General features: G+C 48.7%; 1 protein-coding gene across 1 annotated transcript in view; it reads right to left on the bottom strand.

The window, feature by feature from the left end:
- fndc3ba (fibronectin type III domain containing 3Ba) overlaps nucleotides 1-24,012 on the bottom strand; it is a 58,236-nt gene that overhangs the window by 31,542 nt on the left and 2,682 nt on the right. The window contains exons 2-3 of the mRNA XM_067242535.1: nucleotides 14,045-14,186; nucleotides 12,264-12,339 (exon numbers count right to left, since the gene is read on the bottom strand). Of these exons, the coding sequence (XP_067098636.1) occupies nucleotides 12,264-12,339; nucleotides 14,045-14,158 (190 nt within the window). The 5' untranslated portion in view covers nucleotides 14,159-14,186. The remainder of the gene's footprint in view (nucleotides 1-12,263; nucleotides 12,340-14,044; nucleotides 14,187-24,012) is intronic.

The following is a 24,012-nucleotide window of genomic DNA, read 5'->3' on the forward strand; positions in this document are numbered from 1 at the left end:
CACACACACACACATACTTGGCAAACAGACATGTGTTTGGACAGTCTCTGCAGCCTCTGTGCTCTTCACTCAGCAAACAGCAGCATTCCACTGCTACACACACACACACACACACACACATACACACACACACACACACACACAGAGTGTTCCCATCACAGGCCCCCCAGACCGGACCCAACAAGCCTAAAGCCCACCTAACCCCAAATAACAAGACGCTCTTTGTCCCCCCATCCTCTCTCTCCATCCCTCCCTCCCTTTCTCTCTTCCTCCCTCCTTCTCTCTCTGTCTCTCTCTTTCTCCGCCCCCCCCCCCTCTCTCCCCCATCTTCCCCCCCCTCTCCCTCTTTTTATCTCTGTCTTTCTCTGCCCCCTCTCTCTCCCTCTATCTCTCTCTGCCCCCCTCTATCTTTCTCTGCCCCCTCTCACTCGCTCAATCTCTCTCTGCCCCCCTCTCTTTCCCTCTATCTCTCTCTGCCCCCCATCTCTCTCCCCCCATCTCTCTCAAAAGTGGATAAGGAGAGGGAGGAAAGGGGAGGAGAGGAGAAGAGAGAGAGAAGAAGGAGACAGGAGGAGAAGGAGGAGAGTCTAGTGTACTAGACCTAGTGTATAAGACCAAGTGTACTAAACCTAGTGTATTATATCTAGTGTACTAGACCTAGTGTATAAGACCTTCTCCATCCTCTAGGTTTGCTGACAGCAGTGTGGGTATTAGGCAGGGGTCGGCAGTAAGGTCTAGACCAAACACTCAGCAGGTCAGACTCGTCCACTGAGGGCTGTCACTTCCTGTCTATGATCCTGGCGGGGCAGCACACACACCCTCCCTAAGGTCACAGGTCACACACGACCTCATTTCCTGCACTTTTAATGACATCAGTGCTTACCCAGGAAGTGGTAGCTCTACAGTGAATACTTGGACGTTCTAGAACGCCCCATAACCTCATGGTATATGTGGCAGGAAGACAGACAGGCAAATAAACAGGCAGACAGACAGACAAACATTCAAGCAGGCAGTCTGTGTAGACAACATAGTAGGCTAAAAAAAGGGACACAATTCTACCCCCTCCACCGTACACACACACAAGAGATGATGCAAGGTTTCTTCAGATGTTTCCCATGATACAGCTGTCGGAGACAGCTGCAGCTGGGCCCCAGGACACAAACACACTCTTTCTGTCTATATCACACACACACACACAAACACATGCTCTCTCTCTATGGGCCCTATCTTGCACCCAGCGCAATTGACTTTGTCAACGACACAAGTATCATTCCTAGTTTGCACTCGACGCAAAGCTGACTTTTCCCTCCACAGAAGCACGTCGGTAAATTAGGGAATGACCTTGCGCTCCCAGGGGCGGTTCAGCAAAAAAAGGAGGCGTGTTCCGGCGCAAACGTTCCCTGGTGCTATTTTGCAGTTTCAGAAAAACAATTCCGCCACAGACCAGGAAAAACGTAGTCTTAAGTCAGTGGCGCGATATTCAGATGCTATTTTAAGGGCGCATGCTTGGCCCTTGCACACTGCTGGCCAGGCAAGGGTCGTCTTCCTGCGAAGCGTTACATTGTTTTGATTCATTGTATGGATGTGTTATATTTCTTTCATGTCAATGATTAAAAAGATTTTCATGAGAAATCTCAATGTATGTGAACTAACAATTGTGGCAATTTCCTCCCACGCCTGTTTAACCAAAGCTAATTTGGGTGGGTTTCTTCTCCCATCTTATTTATTTGCCATGTATGTTACACAAACACGGAATTTACTGTGGCAGGAAGGTGCAAACAATAAACATATACCGGTCTTAAATTAATTTAAAAAGTACAATAGTTAAATTAATTCTAAGAACTAAACAATTAAAAAATATAACAATTTAAAAAATAAAATATATATAAAAATAAGACTAAGAATTTGAATGAGCAGCACAAGTGGGCAACTTACTGCAATGAGAAAACTGCTCTGCCTTTCCCATAAAATGTCACTTCTCTATCTTTTACGGCCCTGACCTGACGAGAACGTCTGTCTCCTCGGCTGTGAACCGCTCCGGGCGTGCGCCTGGCAAATCCGCCGTAATAATAGCAATCCACCATGGAACAAGCGCCCCTGCTCTTAAAGGGAATGTGAGATGACGCTCTGGTTGGTTTATTGCACGTTACGCCCAAACCACACCTATTAGTAATGTAGATACTTCAGACCAACCCATTTTAGATGTCATTTATTCCGCCGGTATAATAGCAACAGCGCCGGAGTCCCACCCACAAAGTTACTTGCGCTTTGGGTTTTGATAGTTGCGTTTCAGATCGTTAAAATAGGGCCCTATGTCTATAACACACAAAAACATTATCATGGATCAGCCACCAAAATCAAAACAGCAAAAACAAAGATTTAGTGATAACGAAATTGATTTGCTTGTTCATGAGGTAACAGCGAATTGAAATATTATACAAGGCCAGAATTCCACACCGACACAAAAAAATGGCATCTGGACCTAAATTACAAATTCTAGTAACTGTAATATTGCATGGCTGCTTAATCTGTAACACGTAATGATTTCGTGTTCACTCAACTAAAAAGTGTGATCCTTGAGGCAAAAATCATTTCAGCTCGTCTCCTTGACCTATGTCTTGGTCTTGCTCGGATTACTGCTGCCATTTCACCAGGAGGTATATGCGAGGAAAATGCATTCTGGTTTACACCTGCTTTTAAGAGGCGCAGAATAAAGGCGCGCTTTCACGGGTGTTTTTTGTACATACCGCGGAATACATAATTAGGCGCACTTAACGCATCCCCTCCAATCTCTTTATGTGAAACTCCCACTTTCCACTTGACACTCCCGCAAACGGTTATGCATGACACGGAAAACCGCAATTTGCCATTTTCAGTTCCCGCGACAGGCAGTCTGTGCTTTTACCTCAGTGCGGCATGTTTGTGCATACAGGCTTATATATGCTTCTGCGTTTTTCGAAAAACGGACACATGGGAACGCCCTCTTCTCCGAGGAACGCCCTCTAGGAGCTCTCCGTCAATCCTCGGAGAGCCCCGGAGAGCTGGACGTGCACCTCCTGAATTTTCTAACTATCCGTCGTGAGCGACTGAGAGCTAAGGAGACCCCCTTGGCTGTGATTGGTCAGTATTAAGAATCGCTTGCATCAGGGGCGGGGGCGGGGTTGCCGGGATAAACAGGACGAACAGAATCCTTTGACCTCCATTGCTGTAAGTTTTCACAATTCATATTTCAGCTAAACAGTACATGTAAATCAGCATCTGAATAAAAATGTGACGATAAATGGGCAATGTAGTTGCTGAAAATGTGCGTATTTTATTGATGAAACGGCTAATTTGTAAATTTGCTCCGACTTCTCGATAACCTAGGTAAATAAACACTCCACGACGATTAACAAAAAACCGTTGCGCCACCTACTCTTCTGGCGGTGAATTGTTTTCAGCACCCACAGCCTACGGAGAACCATAAACGCAGTCTATCCGTCCGTATCCGTGCGTATCCGTGCGCCCGCCCATCCGTAAACGGAGACGCAGAAGCATATTGCGGCCTTACCTCGCCATGCGTTTACGCTCATGTTGCGAAACAAATACACCTGAAGTGGGCGCAAAAGCGTTGGTACATGATGCCCTCTGTATTTCACACACACACATTCTCTCTCTGAAACACAAACCCACACACCCTCTCTGACCAAAACACATGCACACACACAAAGACACATACAACACACACTCTTTCATTCCAACACGCATACACACACACATACATAAACACATGCAATCGCCAATCTCAAAGCAATGCATAAGAGAATGAGTTCCTAGCCTCTCTCCCTCTCTCCCCCTCTCCCTCTCTCCCCCTCTCTCTCTCTCTCTCTCTCGTTCTCCTCCTGCTTCACATGTGGTCACCAAACTGAGAGGAAACGCAGACCCTCCTGGGGAAGTGTGTGTGTCTGAGGCCGTGATATCAGACTGGAGGAGCCTGGTTGTGAGCTGACCTATATAGAGCCAACAAGGTACAGATGGATATACCAAACACAAACACATCCGTCCAGATCTGGCAGCTGCTTTTGGGGCTCTCCAGAGTTCTGTGTGTGTGTGTGTGAGAGAGAGAGAGAGAGAGAGAGAGAGAGAGAGAGAGAGGGGGGGGGGGGGGGGTGTTTGTCTGCTGTTTGTGTCTGGGTCAGTTGTGACGTGGCATTGCCTGGAAGTTATGTTAGCATTAACAAGGTACTGTTATCTCTCCTGAGATCAGAGAAGAGGCCCTCCCACCAAGTCTTCCTCTATTTGACACACACACCTAAAACGTGAGAGAGAAAAAGAGAGATAGGGAAAAAGACAGGGAGAGGAAAAGCGAGAGAGTGACATAGAGATAGGAAGAGCGAGATAGAGAGAGAGAGAGAGAGAGAGAGAGAGAGGGTGCCCATGCAGGAACTATGGTAGACAGAACATCTTAAATAGCTAAGGATGTCGTCTGGGTTTGAGACACATCTGATACTGCACACACACAAACACACACTGCCCCTTTCTCTGCAATAGTGACTCAGGTCCAGCTGACATGGTATGTCAGCTGTGTGTGTGTGTGTGTGTGTGTGTGTGTGTGTGTGTGTGTGTGTGTGTGTGTGTGTGTGTGTGTGTGTGTGTGTGTGTGTGTGTACGCGGGCACGACAATAACGATGGCCCGATGGCCCGGGGCCAGTAAAAAGTAACGTGGGGACAGTTAAACTAGCAACTCACTGGCCCAATCGGGCCACCGCAAATTGTATTGTATGATATGCATTGTAAAAGTTAACATCGTTCATGTTTTGCTATCTGCATAAATAACTTTGCAGCGCGTGGGGCGCACAGTTGGCAAATCAAGAGTTGAGTAGTGAGTGACGAGTGGTTGTCAAATTGCAATTCTCTAATCTCGATAACATTTTTAACAACTGGCGCGAGACTGGCACGAGACAATAAAGTGAAGATGGCAGCAAAGTAGAGCTACGAGCTCAAACGGAAGCAACTTTTTTCATGGAACGAAGATGCACTGTGTCGTCTGTCGTATGTTCTAAAGTAGACAAAAGTGGATCTTTTTACACAGGCACCGACAATTTTCGAAAACAATCCCAGAGCCATGCTAGCAGACAGCACCTGGTTTGCGTGACAGCTAAGCGAATGGTTGACAATCCATCTTCCAGGCCGTTGACCATGCTGGTCAAGAATATAAATGTAGATGCCCATCGTGTTATTGCACGACTTATAACAACGGCATATCACGTAATTAAGAAGGGCCAGCCGTTCGCCTCGTTACCCCAGGCTATTGAACTGCAGCAGAAGAATGGTGTCGACTTGGGTACTTAGTATCATACTGATGAAATGCTATGGAAGCTTTTATATATTAGCATTGAGGGACCAGAGGTTTCAGTTTCAGCCAGACAGAGTTGGGCAGAGATGGCTGTCAGCAGGGAAGAGAGCACGTCATGTTTGAGGTTAAAAGTCAATTGTTTTGCTGACTATTTAGCTTTTTATTTTTTATCACTAGAAATGTGATTTCATTTTTGTCTTTCTTATATCCAGTAAAAATTGTCCTTGGCCTTCCTTAAATCCCTACACCCTCGCTAACCCACACCAATACACTCAAGATAGAAAGACTAGCATACACACACACAGTTCACTCTAGACCTGGTTTAAGCAGCACTGTCATTTGAGTTGCTTTTGTGGAATGTAGATTATAATCTCTAAAGATGCTGTGTCTGAGAATGCAGCGTCTGTGTGTGTGCATGTGTGTGTGTGTGTGTGCGTGTGCATGTGAGTGTGCTTAAAATTAGTGTCAAACATAGGTGTCCCTATTCCCCAACCCCTTTTTCAACACTGTGAAGCGCATTGTGTTGCTTCCTGGTATGAAATGTGCTATAGAAAAATATTTTCAAGATTTGATGTGTGTATGTACCCACATATACCTTTTCCACCAAGGCAGTTTAAAGGCTGGTTCCGAGCCAGTACTTCATTTGAACTGGTTATTTGCATTTTCGACAGCAAAAAAAAAACACTTCCCGACCTGGAAGACTGGTTCCAGAGCGGAACCAACTCTCATCTGGTCTAGAACCGTTCCACTTGCGCCAGGAGCCAGTTGACCATTGACAACTGACTGAATTTGTTTCACAGCAAAGAACTTCTTCTGATAGTGCTTCTACTCTGGTTTCAGCAACAGCATGGACAAAAAATCGAAACATTGGTCCGCAGAGGAGACAGTGTGGTCCTAGGAGGAAATACAACCTACATTTGAGGGAGCTGCGAGAGCAAAGCCTGTATTTCACCCTATCCAGCATTAAGCGCAGGAGCGGCACAACTAGGTTGGACCCTTTGTGTTTGATGCCAATGGAGGCATGCAAAGCCAGCAGCAACACTTGAACATTTCCGCCCCAAAAAAGCTTTAAAAAATATGAAATGTGCCTTATTGTGATTCCAGTATTCTATAGAAACATGTGAAAACATTTTCCTCAAATACTGAACCAGCAAACTTTGAAAAACGCAACATTTGTCATTGCCAAAACTTATGGCCACGACTGTATACAGACGTGTGCAGTGATGTCATGACGCTGAGCTTGAGCCTGTGGAAAAGCAATCCGGTTCTTAAAAGGTTTGCAAGTTGAACCAACTACACACATTAGCAGCAGACCAGAACTAGGTTTGTGTTGGTGGAAAGGGGGTGATCTCACATAGTTCTGATTAAATAACTTACTACGGTCACCTAGGAAACGAACCAAAAGTAAACACAGTTCCATCTGTTGACTTCCCTGATATCCACGGTAATGACACGCACCTAAGCAATGTATACAAACAAAACACACACTGTGAGAAACAAATATCTCTCTCTCTCTCTCTTTCAAACACACTGAGTGTGAAGAGACGCAACAGCTGTTGGTGTGTAAAGAGGGTTGGTGTTTTATAATAGTTTCCTGCTCTCCATCCTTCCCTCTCTCAATCTCTCCTTCCATCTCTCCCTCCTTCCCCCCGTCCCACTCTCTCTCCCTCTCTCTCTCTCTCCATTGCTCAATTGCTCACTTCCATCTCCCCTTGGAGTAAAAGCCTTGGCTTCAAGTCCCACACCTACCCCCACCGCATGAACGGCAACTCTCCCTCCCTCCCTCCCTCCCTCCCTCCCTCCCTCCCTCCCTCCCTCCCTCCCTCCCTCCTCCGGCTGGCAAGCCAGTCTTCCACATGTTAATGTGGGGCATTCCTGGAGTGTGACTCACAGTCTGAACAGAGCACTGTCTGTAGAGTGACTGGCGAGACGGAGGAGGAGTCTGCCATGAGAGAGAGAGAGAAAGAGCGAGAGAGCACAACAGGGGAAGCAGGGAGAGAAGAGGATGGGGGGGTCTTCTGAACTTCAGTGGAAAGATGCAAGACTGGAAATCTTAGTTTATGAGGGACTTTCCCCACTTGAAATTCCTGCGTGTGTGAGAATGTGAGTGTGTGAAAGGGAATGTGTGTGTGTGTGTGTGTGTGAAAGAGAGAAAGAGTGTGTGTGTCTGTGTGTGTGTGTGTGTGTGTGTGTGTGTGTGTGTGTGTGTGCAACTCTCTCACTACCAGCTAATCAGACAACAAAGAGTGTGGGAGAGTGTAGACCAGGGAGGAGAAGAGAGAGAGAGAGTAAAAGAGGGAAGAGAGGAGAATGATATCTAGGTCAAAGGGAACACTCCCCTCTATTCCCCTCTATGCTGCTTAAACACCTCCTCCACCCTCCTGACCTCTCTCTCTCTCTTTCCCTACCGTTCCCTCCATTCACTCCTCGCTCCCTCTCCTTAAGTCCGTCCTCAACACAGCTTGAAAACAAGCTCGAACCTAGCTCATATACACACGCACACACACACACATAGCTGAGACACACACACATAGATTTGTATGATGCCATGAATATGTAACAGCAGGCAGAAAAGTGAAAAGTAGCAGAAAGACACTGACTGCATGAAATCTGTCAGAGAGAGAGAGAAGTAGAGAGAGAGAGAGGTAGAGAGAGAGAAGTAGAGACAAAGAGAGAGCGGTAGAGAGAGAGAGTGAGAGAGAGAGAGAACAGAAGAAGAGTTTGACTAAACGAAGGATGGTTCCAGATAGACAAAAAGAGAGAAAAAAGGGAGGAGGGAGAGAGGTGGGGAGGGAGGGAGTGGTGCTCCAGCTGTACCCTGAGCTACCAGAAAGCCAAGAATTCCAGTCCTGGAAAAGCACTCTTTCACGCTCTCCCCCTCTTTCTGGAAAAATGTAGAACAGCGCTGCTCTCCCTCTGATCCACACACGTACGCACACATGCAAACATACACTGGCACACACGCTCTCCCATGTCGACACACACATACTGACATACTGTACATACAGTCAAACAAACCTCCGTTTTTCTCCGGAGAGCAAGGACTGGACGTCCAAAGACTTACCCCCCCCCCCCCCCCCCCCCCCCCCGACCCTCCTCATTGGGCAGTTCCCAAAAGTGTGTCAGACCTACCCACTGGCTAGCAGACCAAACCAAGTGTGCAGTGCAGGGGTGGTTAGGGTCAGCACACAGGGGAAGTGGCTTCGCCCGGAATGCTGAGCAGCAGACAGGACCAGACACGCAGTGTCTGCTACCTCCTTCCCCCTCCCTCCCTCCTCCTTCCCCCCTATCTCCCTCCCTCCTCCCCCCCCCCTCCCTCCTCCTTCCCCCTCTCTCACCCTCCCTCCTTCAACCCCCTCTCCCTCCGTCCCCTTCCTCCCTTTCTCTCTCTCTCTCTCTCTCTCTCTCTCTCTCTCTCTCTCTCTCTCTCTCTTCTCTCTCTCTCTCTCTTCCACTCTTGCCATTTCTCTATTTCTTTCCCCTTTATAAGTTTATGTCTGGTTTCAAAACCACACACACATGCACACTAACTTAATGTGCTGGTCCAAAATCTCACCTCCCCACCTCACCTCCTCACTTCAACTCATATCGCCACCTCACATCCTCACCTCCCCTCCCCTCACATCCTCACCTCAACTCATATTCTCACCTCTCCACCTCACATCCTCACCTCCCCTCCCCTCACATCCTCACCTCAACTCATATTCTCACCTCTCCACCTCACATCCTCACCTCCCCTCACCTCATATTCTCACCTCTCCACCTCACATCCTCACCTCACCTCAACTCATATTCTCACCTCTCCACCTCACATCCTCACCTCCCCTCACCTCTCCACCTCACCTCACATCCTCCCCTCAGCTCATATTCTCACCTCTCCACCTCACATCCTCACCTCACCTCATATTCTCACCTCTCCACCTCACATCCTCACATCCTCACCTCTCCACCTCGCATACCCACCTCCCCTCCTCACCTTGTTTAGTTGCACACTGACTAAAAATAAGAAGTGGCGTTATTCTCTCTCACACACACACACCTTGCCCTTAGGAGCTGCATTCCATCACACACTACCTAGAGAGGTAGTCCGTTGTCATGGAGACCATTTTTCCTAAACTGAGAATCTAACAGGACATAGCTACACACAGAAAGGAGAAGGGGATTGGAGAGAGCGAGAGGGGAGGAGGGGAGAGAGGAGGGGAGAGAGGAGGGGACAGAAGGATTCTAAAACAGAGTATTTCTAAACATATCGATTTCCACTGTGAGAAACGTGCTTTCATTCGGTCGGTGATCGACAACAAGCATCTTATTACTCAAGCACGACCTACTACAACCAACAACAACCAACGACTGAAGCCATTCCAAAAAATAATTTTTACATTTAGTCATTTAGCAGACGCTCTTATCCAGAGCGACTTACAGTAAGTACAGGGACATTCCCCCTGAGGCAAGTAGGGGGAAGTGCCTTGCCCAAGGCAACAACTTCAATTTGCACTGCCAGGAATCGAACCAGCAACCTTCTGATTACTAGCCCGAATCCCTAACCACTCAGCCACCTGACTCCCTCAAATCAAACAGACAATCACAGAATAAAGCATGTAGCATCATAGGCTCCCCCAACCAATAATGTGAAGAGTTAGGCGGTTCCTTGTCAGTAGTTAAGAGACAACTGAAGTTGACTTCTCTGGAACAGGATGTTCAGCCAAGGGGTATCTTCTCGAACCCTAACTATTAGTCAGCAACTCTGACCTCAAAAACTAACATCAACCAACACTTCACATATTACCGCTGATAACACACCAACATCTGGTTCTGGTTCTGTTATGGGCCAGGAGGCCCTGTGCTGTGATGTCACTTCCTGTTAGGCAGTACCAAATGTGGCATTCCTCACCCACTGCGCCCCCCCCCCCCCCCACACACACACACACACACACAACACAACACACTGAAAAGTTCAAACTGTAAACATAGGGAGGTGGAAAGGGGGGGTGGGGGCTTGTACTCTCACACACACACGTGCACATGCGCACACACACATTCCAGAGCAGGGTGCTCTCACACACTCTCCAGAGTCTCGGCCTTTGATGTGAGTGTGGGAAAGCTCAGGGGACTGGTCTTACTGGGGGAGGGGAGGAGGGGGAGTGTGTGAGGGGGTGGGTAAGGGGAGGTGGGGGGGGGGGGGTCAGTTGGAATGGACCCAGGAGCATTGAGAGGTCAGCCTGTCTAAACAGAACATACACACACACTACCCCTAATTAGCAGACCCATAGAAGCCCAGGACCCGAGAAGTCAGACATGCAGGAAGCATTTCTGAGCACAGACACTGTCCACAACAGAGACCTAACACACTCAGACACACACTTTAGACTAGAGAGAGGGGGAGGGAGGGGAGGGGAGGGGAAGGGATGGGAGGGGGAGGGAGGGAGTTAGGGGGGAGAGTGGGAAATGGGGAGGAGGGGGAGGGAAGGGAGGGAGGGAATGCTGGAGGAGAGAAGAGAGAGGGGGACAGAGGTGCCGTAGAAAGTCGGAAGGAGGACGAAGAGGGTACAAAGGGAGGGAAATGGAGCTGGAGAGAGGGATAGAGGAGAGGCTACATATAAAAGAATCTCTCTTTGGCTACTGTAACGCTGTCTCTAGGCTGCTCCTGCGTGTGTGTACCACCAAGCAGCAGTTACACAGAGGTTACTTTATATATAAAGACTGCATCCTGGCTGTGCTCTGAGGTCTCTATAATGACACACACACACACACCCAGAGAGAGCTCTGAGGTCTCAGTAATCACACACAGTCTTTCTCTCAAGTCCAGCTCCTCTCGTCTCCAAAACATAATGACTGCACCCCAGCTCTCAATAAACTCAATGACCTCCTCTGGCACACGTGTGTGCGCGTCACAATATGTCTTTCACACATTTTCTAGAGCCTTCCTCACTCAGCACTCAGACCTGCAGGAGAGTACACACCCTCACGGCGCCCAAATATAAACACATACGATTACAACAAAAACATGGAGGCCAGCGCACGCAACAGTCAAGCACAAACATGCACACATACATCGCACCCCCCCCCCCCGCCCAACACACACCTACACACACACATACACACATACATACATACATTTAGTGATGAGCAAGTGCAGAGTGGAGAATTGCTCTACTTAAGAGACAACTTAATATTTCAGTTTAATATACGGCGGAAGTTGGAAGTTACACACACACACACATAGGCACACAGACTGCTGGCATGTCTAGATTTATGTCTATCTGTGTGTGAGTGTGTGTGTCTCTCCCCCCAGCCTCCAGCCATTCTCCCGTATTTACAGTCAAATTGAATTACACGGAGGGGAGAGGAAAGAAGGAGGTGGGATAATTAGCTACAATAACACTGACTGGGCTAAGACACCAGTGAATGAAAAGCCTTATCACTGAGAGAGAAGACAAGAGAAGGAGAGACAGACAGAGAGAGAGAGAGAGACGGAGAGAGAGAGAGAGAGAGAGAGAGAGGGGGGGGGGGGGGTGCGGGGGGGATAGACAGACAAACAAAGAAGCCTTTTCAGGGTGCTGTTGTGATGTAATCAAAGTGAGACCCATATAGTTGAGCAGCAGGAATCCCCCCCCCCCCTTCCCCGCTCCTACCAAAGGTCAAAGGTCTTGTGACCCGGCTGGACTGATTAACATCTGGATTTTGTTCAACCTAAGCCACAGACATGCCTGTATTTAAATATAATACTCCGTATTTGTCCTGTATTTATATTTCATATTATGTAAGTGTATCCTGTATGTGTGTACGGTATCCTACTTGGTGGATGTCAATTATTCTGTTCTCAGATCAATACAACAGAAGAAGCACATGACGTTTTGAAGTTCTTTCTCAAGGCACCCTACTGATGAGGTCATCAGAGGGGTTATGATGTCATAAGGCGGGGACCTACCCTGGATGCACTGCAGAGAGCCATCCTCGGCGCGGATGGTGAAGGTCTCCCCCGGGTTCACCTGCACCAGGATCACCTGCCAAGCACAGAGCACACACACTCATCAGACACGGCGCAGTGCACCCCGAGAATTCGGAGGACAGATCAGACGCAACACAGCGAGCACAGAGACAGCAGAGAAGAGATCAGACACGACACAGCGAGCACGGAGAGGACAGTGGAGAGATTAGACATGACACAGCGAGCACAGTGGAGAAATTAGACATGACACAGCGAGCACAGAGAGGACAGTGGAGAGATCAGACACGACCCAGCGAGCACAGAGAGGACAGGTGGAGAGATCAGACATGACCCAGCGAGCACAGAGAAGACGGGTGAAGAGATCAGACACGACCCAGCGAGCACTGAGCGCACGGAAGAGACAGTACACAGCTTTCCCTCAGCCTCAAGGTAAACAGGCAGAAAAACAGATCCCAGAGAGGGGAGCAGCGTCAGACAGGGCTAGGGGACCCCGAGAGCCCTTGAAACATTCTCTGAAATCATCAAGACAAAGGGTCTCTTCACCGCTGGGTCCACTGAGTCACATGCACACGTACACACACACACACAGACCCCCCACACACACACAGACCCCCCCACACACACACAGACCCCCCCCCCACACACACAGACCCACACACACACAGACCCACCCACACACACACAGACCCACCCACAGAATTAACCTCAAAACTGAGACACAGCTTCTCTGAGAGTATTACTACCTGTTACAGTTGTCTGTCTGTGTGTGTGTGTGTGTGTGTGTTTGTTTGTTTGTTTGTGTGTGTGTGTGCGCTAAGAAATAGTACTTTACCTTCATATTATCCGTGTATAGGTTGTTGAGAGTATATACGTGGCTGTAGATGTGAAACAGCTGACCCTCCATCGTTCAAACTAACACACACACACACACACTCTCTATCCTCTACAGGTGGTCAATGTCAACGTGTTTAGATCCCATGCTCCTCCTCCGTTCTCGACGAGCTGTCCCATCGCAACGATAACCTGCTCTGACCATCTCACACACGCTTACACACACACACATACACCACGCTTCCTGCTCTGTCTGCTGCGACTGCTGTTGCTATGGGAACCACAGCATACTAAAGGGTGACCCACGTTTCCTGAGGAGAGAAACCCCTTCCTTCTGGGAATGTGTCTGTGTCACTGTGTGTCGTGTGTGTGTGTGTGTAGGTGTTTGTTAATGTCTAGGATTATGCATGTAGATGTGTGTGCGTGTGCACATCTGTTTATCCTTGTCAAATTGATAGTGAGAATGAACCATCTGTCTTCACACCCGCACTCTGTTTGTCGGAAGCACAACACAGTAAAGAACCAAGACAGACACACAAAACGTGCATTTTGGTAGTGAGTAGATTACCAGATTTTGCCTGAGCCATTATCAATGAGCAACCATTTTTACTGTTTCCTTTTTTGAATGGGGGAATAATCGAATGAGACCTTCTAACTCTCACGAGTCATTACTAGTTCCATATCACAAATAAGATGGAATGTGTATGTTCCTTTGTGTGTGTGTGTGTGTGTGTGTGTGTGTGTGTGTGTGTGTGTGTGTGTGTGTGTGTGTGAGAGAGAGAGAGAGTTTCTGTGATTGTGTGTGTTTGTGTGTGTGTGATTTTCCGTGCATGGGTGTGTGTGTGATTTTCTGTGCGCGCGTGTGTGTGTGTGCGTACGTGTGTGCGATTTTCTGTGCAGGTGTCTGTGTGTGTGCGTGCGTGCGTTACCTGCTGCGCTGCGTCCCCATTAACCATGTGCATGCCGAGTGGAACCTCCCCGTTCAGGAGGGGGGGAGCCAAGTCCAGGGGAATCTGGTCTGTCATCATCATTGTGACGTACATTCATGGAGAAATTCACTGAACTGCCTACCTGGGAAAGGGAGAGGGACAGATATGGGGGGGGGGGGAGAGAGGAGAGAGAAAACAAAGTTTCGACCGTCAGGTTGGAAAAGCAGAAGGCCAGCAACAACATATCAGAGCGCTTCATTCCGACTGCACTCCGCGTGAGCGAACCTACCTGGTCTGAACTGACAAAAGAGAGAGGAAAGAAAGAAAGAAAGAAAGAAAGAAAGAAAGGGACACACCACACACACACACATACTATGCTCCAGTGTCGAGAAGGAGAGAGAAACTGAAAGAGAGGGAGATGAAAGATCCAGTTAGATGTTATAAGGCAATAAACTGAGAGGGAAAAGGGATAAATACTCGACAAAACCTTCTCAGATGTCTGTACAACTCTCTCTCACACAGAGACACACTCACACACACACAATACTGATCTCATGACAATTATATACGTTCTCCTGGAGTTCAAACACAAACATACAAACTCTTTATTCCAAAAACATACACAGACACATACTTGAGGTTGGCAAGTCAAGAAGGCGCCTGTGAACACATTGATACACACACACAAACGTACACACAGGCCCAGCCAGAGGTGGGTCTTGGTGACACAGGTGTTCTAACTGAGTGTTGCTGAGTGTTGTTGAGTGGCATCACTGCTAAAGAGCTGATAGCCACGACCAATGCTACCAATAGGACACAAACACACTCTCTCTGTCACACACACACTCTCATGCACACACTCACACACAGAGGCACACACTCTCTCAGACACACACACACACACATGAACACGCACTCTCTCACACGCATAAACACACGCTTTCTCTCACTCACACGCACACGCACACAAGTCCGAAACATGTGTGTCATTTTCTCATCTTGTAGCTGGACTTCCCTTCCAGCTCCTTGTATGTCCAGCACATCCGCCCCCCCCCCCCCGCTCTCTCTCTCTTCCACTCTCTCCTCCCTCAGTCTCTCTTCCTCCCCTTTCCCCCTTTCTTCTTCTCCCTCTCCCTAACTGTGTGTGTGTGTGTGTCACCAGATAGCCAGGCTGGCAGACGAAGATGTAATCAACATGGCTGATACAAGGAAGCATGTTGATTAGTGCTGTGTGTGGTGGCCAGTAAGAGCCTGTCTGTGCTGGGACTGGTTCTGGACCAAACTGGGCACACGCATACACACACTCGCACACTCACATACACACACACTCATACACACACACGCACACACACACACGCATACACACACATGCACAAACACACATCATTACAGTAGGTGTATGGAAAGAAATGTCCAGTCTTAGTAGCTTTGAGCTTTCACAATCACACACACACATACGCACTGAAGTAATCACTCCCCCTAGTAAAAAGGGAGGATTGAAGGTGCTGATTTTCAGACACAGTTTGGAGCTTCCGGAGTGTATATGGAAAATGATAACCTATGTGTGTGTGTGTGTGTGTCTAGCATCTCAAATATAAAAGCAGAGGCAAGGTGAACAATTCTGAATCCAAACATTATAAACATTATTTATTCAGATCCCCCCCCCCATCACACACACATACAGTATATACCGAATCTCTCTCCCACACACACATACAGTCATACCGAATCTCTCTCACACACACACACACACAAACAAAAACAATACATTCACAACTGACTCCAGCTTGACATTGCTGACTCAGCACTCGGATTCACATCCACCAAACAGACTGGCTGTCCCACTTCCAGTCACTTGAACGCACACACACACACACACACTTCTGCATTCCTTCCACAGATCATGCACACACCACGCGCTATGACACAGTATGCATGAAAGAAAAACACAGAACCACAACAACATGGGTGTACATGAGTGTGTTGTTCTCTCTCCTTCATCTGTCGGTATGTGTGGTGTGTGTGTGGTGTGTGTGTGGTGTGTGTATCCAATGATTCTATCTTGCATGTGTAGCTGTCCTGCTTTGTGAAGGTCATAAGCACTCAGTCACACTGAGGACTTTAATCAACAATCCTTAAAAGTGAAACAAAAATAGACAACAACCAGAAAAGCTGTGGGAGGATGAATGACTTGTGTTATCTCCTCCCAACACACTCACACACACAGACACACACACACACACACACACTGGAACACACCAGGAGAAACAAACACACACACTGGAACACACACACAGGAACACACCAGGAGAAACAAACACACACACTGGAGCACACACATTGGAACACACCAGGAGAAACAAACACACACACTGGAACACACACACTGGAACACACACACTGGAACACACCAGGAGAAAAAACTCCCTCTGATTAGACGCAACATCACACAGAACAGTCTATAAACACACACACACACACACACATACAGAAATAAACACAGAGAAGAGCCACGTCTACAATAAATCTGCAGCGTGTCAGCACATAGCCTAGAAACAGAACTGCCAACCTGGTTAGTGGAAAGACTACAAAGATGGCAGACAGCTGGGCTCTTAATGGTACCTTGGACAGGTTAGGTTTGAGTCAATAGGACTGAGGACAAGCGGAATACAGCAGTTTGATTACTGTTATTGAGCAAACAGTGGATGAATAAATAAATGTGCTGTCACACACACGCACACACAAAGACAGGTGCTCGCACATGCACGCACACACGCACACGCAGGTATCGTCTTCCTTCTCCCGGGTGTGTTAACCAGCGAGGAATGCTCTCAGGTGGCAGTGTTGAGAATGAGTTCTCCCTCTCTTCCTCTCCCTCACTCTCTCCTCCTATATCCAAATCTAGAAAGTTCTGATCCATCCATTGAACCGTTAGAGCAATGTTTCCAACCAATGACTAGCACTGACATTTATGAAACGCACACATACACACAAGCGCACACGTACACACAGACATACACAACGGGGAGGGGAGTTCCAAAGATAAAGGGAAGCAGCCTCCCACACCACTCCCACTCAACTGTGCTCTCTTTACGGAAGGTATTCAGTCCATGAGAGACCAGCTTGCTCCCTCTCTCCTTCCCTCCCTCCCTTCCCTCCTCCCTCCCTCTCTCTCGCGCCCGCACACACACACACCCACAGGAGTACCTTTGTGAGAAAGCAGAGAGGTGGGCTGGAAGAGGGGGGAGATGGAAGGAGAGGGAGGGGAGCGAGAGAGCAGATTGGTGAAGGAGAGGGAGAGGAATGTTGGGCTTGTGCTAACTTTGAGAGGAGTGTGAACACACACACACACATTCAGGGAGACAGAAAGGGGCTCTATATGAGACGGAACTCTCCCTGGATTCCCACGTCTGCTAACGTTCTGCACATATGCAGGAAGTGTGTACAAGAGTATACCACTATGTCTGTGCAGTGTGTGTGTGTGTGTGTGTGTGTGTGTGTGTGTGTGTGTGTGTGTGTGTGTGAGGGCAGTTGTAGTTGTCTTGCCCTGTAATTGCAGTAATGATATGTCATCCACACAGAGGAACTCAGAACGGGAGGGGTGGAATGCAGACACACACGCACACTTTAATACACACTTCCACACACAAATGTAAGAACAAGCTTGTCCCTGCTGTAGGAGATGAATGCCTGGGGGGCATACATTCTACTGCTGGGAGAAAGGGGTTCACACCTGACCTGGGAAACATGAGAAGGATCTGTCTTTATCACACACACAGAGAAAGAGAGACAAAGACAGTGGGGGTGGAGGGCTTGGCGTGCAGGGTGGGGGTAGAGGGCTTGGTGTGCAGGGTGGGGGTGGAGGGCTTGGCGTGCAGGTGGGGGTGGAGGGCTTGGTGTGCAGGTGAGGGTGGAGGGCTTGGTGTGCAGGGTGGAGTGGAGGGCTTGGTGTGCAGGGTGGGGTGGAGGGCTTGGTGTGCAGGGTGGGGTGGAGGGTTTTGGTCAGGTATGTGAGAAGAGCTCACAGTGCCAGTAGGACATATGAGTCTTGCAGAATGGAGTCTTGTTGAGCTGTGCTCTCTGCTCATTCACCCTTTACTCAGGCCCAGTCTCAGTCCTGGCTGACCCCCAGCCCCAGTCCCAGCCTCCCTCCAATCTAGGATACATATACATGAGGTGGATGCATGAATGTAGGCGGCAGACGAAGGGGTCCTTGCGAGGCAGTGTTTAAAACAACAGAAACTGAACAGATTCATTGCTACTCCTAGTAGTAATTCATTTGGCTAACCAAGGGCTGATAAAGTTGAATTCGATACCAATATTGGTATGAGCAGCATGCTGAAATATACAGTATTCCAACCCCCCTTTCTTTTTCTTGTGCTCTCTCTCTCTCTCTCTCTCTCTCTCTCTCTCTGTCTCCCTCTCTCTCTCCCCTCTCTCTCTCTCTCTCTCTCTCTCTCTCTCTCCCCTCTCCCCTCTCTCTCTCTCTCTCTCTCTCTCTCTCTCAGATTGAGTAGTTGAATACCAGACATTCTGTAAAGGGTTCTCTACAGTGGGACTCCTGACAAGTCAGAACCCAGCCTGACCAATGACAGGATCAGCACTTCTCTCCTTCTCTTCCTCTGAGTGTGGAGTCATCCCAGCTCAGCACCCACAAATAAGCACCTACGAAAGAGTCTTTCTTCTTCTCATCCACCCTGCTCCTGTCACTACTCTCCTGTCATCCTCTCCTCTATTCAACCCCTCTCTTCTCATCCTGTCATCCACCCCTCTCATCCTCTCACCTCCTCTTATCCTCTCACCTCCTCTTATCCTCTCACCTCCTCTTCTCATCCTCTCACCTCCTCCTCTCATCCTCACACCGCTAATTCTTTAACCTAAGCATTGCATTTCTAAGAACTTGAAACTTGAAAAAATAGTAATGTTCAGGAGAAAATACCCTGTCAGCCTATTACCATCCACTTCCTGGAAAAACTCCTGATAGGCTCTCATTCCCCTTTCCTCACATTAGTTGAAACAGGCCATAGGTTGCCGATTGGCTGCTGGGAAGGCAAAGGGCGGGACAACCAAAAGTAGAGCACAAAGGCGTTGCGGCCCATTCCCAGGGTCAGACTACAGTTACATAACACCCTGCACACAGACACAGACACACACACCAACTCGGACTACTCTTTCAACACACAGCATAGCACAAAAAAGGGTGACAGGATAGAAGAGAATGGAGGACAGTAGAGGGAGTGAAGACAAAAAAGAGTGAGAGAACAAGAAGAGAAAGAATGAAGGAGAGAAAGAAAGGGAATGGTGCCCGGGCCTCAGTTTCCCTCAATGACTGAACAACCAGGAGAAGAAAAAATCTCTATCAGCTAGATGACAATCTGTAGGAGAAGAGTGTTTCAGTGTAGCAACTCGCTGTTCATTAATAATAAAAAAAATGTTGGTCTGCGGTCTCCAGTTCCTTCTGGTCTCTCTCTGTATCTCTTTTCTCTCCTTCTTTCCCCTTACTCTCTTTCTGTCCCTCACTTGCCCTTCCCTCTCTCTCAGCTCTCGGCCATCTCTCAGCTCCCCCCCCTCTCTCTCTCCCTCCCTTCCCTTCCCTTCCCTTCCCTCCCCTCTCTCTCTCTCTCTCTCTCTCTCCCTCCATCTCCCCTCTCTCTCTCCCCTCTCACTCTCCCTCCCTCCCTGCCTTCTCTCTCTCCCTCCCTCCCTCCCTCCCCTCTCTCTCTCTCTCCTCTCTCTCCTAGAGTCTGCAGGGCCAGAGAGGGGGCCATGTGAGTTCAGAAATGTGTGGAATTCTAATTGTGTTATCCCTCCAGAGTAAACATTAGTACTGCTCTCATACTACAGACTGGGCGGGGGGCAAGGAGGGGAGGCGGGAAGGGGGGAACATCGTCTGCACAGTGAAGATGATTAAAGAGAATAAAATGACGTTAGGTGCAGGACAGGAACTTCTATTTTTAACCGTAACCTCAGAAACACAGTTAGCCTAGCAACGATGACAAGGAGCCTAGCGTTAGCTGCTAGCAGTATATTAGCATTCCTAGCTGCAACACATGTGTTTCTGCTAGTAAGCCCTCCCTCCAACAGCTGTATGGCTGTGGGCTGGCCATGTGTGTGTGAGTGTGTGTGTGTGTGGCTAGGCAGGGGGCCAGCAAGCAGTAAACCCACAGTAGAGGCCCCGACAGCCCAGCCACTGCCACGTAGCCACTAACAGCAGAGGAGAGGAGAAGAAGAGAAGAATGGAATGTGCAGCTACAGCATCTCTCTTGCATCAGAACGGGACAGAGAACACACACTCTGACAACAAACACACACACTAACCATCTGACAACAAACACATATACACACACCCACATTCAAACACAACACTCTGACAACACACACTTCTGCACAACATAACATACAGTCCAACCCAACAATACCTGACAGAGAAGGTCTGTGCGCACACACAAAGGTACACACACACTCATGAGCACACAATGACAGGATGACAAACGTGATGAGAATACCTCTTATCTAAATATCTGCACACACATATAAACAAGTAGAGCCCGAAACCTTAAACGTAGCCACTAATCACCAACACACACACATCCATGCATGGCCATGGTTGTTGCAATACTAACTTACACATTTAAATGGAGAAGCCAGATATGATGCTGTTGTCTGTGCGTTTGTGTGTGTCTGTGTGTGTCAGACAGAGAGGGAGGAAGTGGTTGCTCTCCCACAGGCACATGAATATGACTCACTCATCCACTCCCAGGGCAGCGCTTCCAGATTTTTCTTCTCTCTGTTTCCTTTTTCTCCCCTCCTCCCACTATCCCTCCTTCTCCCCTTCCTTCACCTCCTCCTCCCCCTTAGCACATCCGTCTCCCTTCTAGCTCCAGAGGCTGGTCCTGAGCACTCTGCACCCCACAGAGATGCACAGAGCCTGGGCAGAGCTCCTGCCAAACCTCCCCTAAAACCCTGGATCTCAGGAGCTCAGCGTGGCCACACTCACAGACCCACTAGTCTGGGGAGAGACGAGCAGGCAGGCAGGTGGGGAAGTAGGCATGCACAAACACACGTACACACATGCTAAGCAGTTATTCCAATCTGACCAACTCTGTAGTACACAAAGCGACAAAAGCTTTGGCGGACTTCTGGGAGTCGTAGTCCCCAGGTTGCAGCCTCACAGGAAGTCAACACGGGTAAGTTAGGATCGGCCTCATATAGCTGGCTTTGTTGAGGACCACTCCTTCTGGCCTTACCCTCGCCTCCCCCCATCCTCACCCATTCCTCACCCTCTCATTTGCCCTATCACCCCCCCCCCCACACACACACACACACACCCATACCTCACCTCCCTCCCCCCATTCCCCCCTTCCTTATCCATTACACCACCTTCCTCCTAACACCTCTGTTTAACCCTTATTCCTCCACACCCTCCCTCCATCCCCTAGTCCTACCCCAAGGCCTTCCCCAGCCCTCCCCCACCCCGTACTTCCAAAACAACCCCTCCAGCCATCAAAAGCCAGCCAGCCGCCCTTTCAGACCAGGCAGGCAGGGGGAGGGGGGGGGGCTCATTCACGCAAAATTGTCCCACATGACTGAGCGTGCTTAGTTTAAACAAACACAGCCACATCCTCTTCACTGCACACACACACACACAATGCAACACAGTATAGTATGAATATAACAATGCTTGTGTTTTGAATTCACACACACACACACACACCAATAAACTGAGAGTCCAAACCCAGCCTCATATTCACCCAGCCAGCAGCTGCACCCTGCCTGCACAATACACCATCTGGACCTGCAGATCAACACAGCACACCTGAACCCTGCCTCAGTCCACACCTGAACCCTGCCTCAGTCCACACCTGAACACTACTGAACCCTGCCTCAGTCCACACCTGAACCCTGCCTCAGTCCACACCTGAACCCTGCCTCAGTCCACACCTGAACACTACTGAACCCTGCCTCAGTCCACACCTGAACACTACTGAACCCTGCCTCAGTCCACACCTGAACCCTGCCTCAGTCCACACCTGAACCCTGCCTCAGTCCACACCTGAACACTACTGAACCCTGCCTCAGTCCACACCTGAACCCTGCCTCAGTCCACACCTGAACACTACTGAACCCTGCCTTTGTCCACACCTGAACCCTGCCTCAGTCCACACCTGAACAATACTGAACCCTGCCTTTGTCCACACCTGAACCCTGCCTCAGTCCACACCTGAACACTACTGAACCCTGCCTTTGTCCACACCTGAACCCTGCCTCAGTCCACACCTGAACACTACTGAACCCTGCCTTTGTCCACACCTGAACCCTGCCTCAGTCCACACCTGAACCCTGCCTCAGTCCACACCTGAACACCACTTCTGTGTTAACAGCGCTGGCTACTGCCCTGTGTATGTGTGTTTATGTGTTTATGTGCGTGTGTCTAGACTGTGTGTCTAGTGGCATTCACAGCAACACCGGAGGCCAAGTCAGTACCATCAAGGTCTTCATCCTCTGGGCCTGGAGGAGAGTGTGTGCACGTGTGTGAATTCCTTCTCTCAGGAACGTATTCTGTGTGTCTCAAAATATAGGCCCTAACAACAATGTGGCCCTTCTCACTCCCCAGAGAGCACCAGGAGATCCTGGAGTGAGGTCTGGGAGGTCCTAGAGCTGAGCAGGTGGACCACTAGGTCTGGAGGGACCATTCAGATTCCAGGAAATGAAAAGGTGGAGATACACCCATCAACTCATTCACTACGTCCTGCTTACTCGCTCTCTCTTGTTCTCGTTCTCTCGCTCTCTCTCACTCTCTCTCTCTCTCTCTCTCTCTCTCTCTTGTTCTCTCTCTCTCTCTAGCTCTCTTGTTCTCTCTCTCTCTCTCTTGTTCTCTCTCTTTCTCTTGTTCTCACTCTCTCTCTCTCTATCTCCTTCTCTTGTTTTCTCTTTCACCCACAAGGCACATAGGCTTTCATGGTCGAGGAAACAGGTGATCTGAAAGACTCTTGTTGGTTAAAAATTGCAATTGTGTGTTTGTGTGTGTTTCACACCAAAGTGAGACAACTGTCTGTGAGGGAAAATTGCCTTTAGGACCTATCTCTCTCACACTACACCAATACACTGACACACACACAAACCAACACACACACACGTGCACGTCAGGACACATCCACACACACTGCTCACCCTCAGGTTGTCTCTGCCCATTCCCACGGTTTGTGTGTGAGAGTGTGTGTGTGTGTGTGTGCCTTTATCGGCCAGTGTAGGACAAAGGCAGGGCAGTGGTCTTAAGCCGCTAGAATAATATGAGATTAGGACAAAAATCTGAAAGGAGAAGACACTTCATATACCAGGGAATGGAATGTACACAACACACTCACACACATATGTAGACACTCACAAGCACACGCACACACATTTAGACACTCAAAAGCACACACGCACCCACACACTCACAAGCAAACACACACACTTAGACACTCACAAGCACACACACTCACTACCCCCCACAGCCTGAGGTCATAAGGTCACATTCCTCTTCCTCAATCAGCCTCAGGATTTCACACACTGCCAGTGTGTGTGTGTGTGTGTGTTTGTGTGTGTGTTTGTGTATGTTCGCATGTTGGGGGATGTTTTAGAGATTTGTGGGGGGTCCTGCATGGAAAGGAAAGGGGAAGAAAAGGACAGGGAGAGGAGAGGAGAGGGGAGGAGAAATAACAGGTATGCAGCAGAGAAAAGGAGGGGTGGGGGTTGAATTTAGTTTTTTTGTATCTTGGGGGTGGTGGAGAGGGAAGGGGGCAGGGTGTATTTCACCAGGACTCAGGGCAAGGTAATACAAAAATTCTAATAAAAATATACACTTCCTGGTCTAGTCAAAACCTTCAAACTTCACAGTTCAAACACACACACACAGTCAAAATCCCCAAATACAGTGCTGACATTAAGCAACACACACCTCCACCACACACTGCCACACACAGCAC

This window comes from Osmerus mordax, chromosome 9 (genome assembly GCF_038355195.1).
Source record: "Osmerus mordax isolate fOsmMor3 chromosome 9, fOsmMor3.pri, whole genome shotgun sequence".
NCBI lineage: Eukaryota > Metazoa > Chordata > Actinopteri > Osmeriformes > Osmeridae > Osmerus > Osmerus mordax.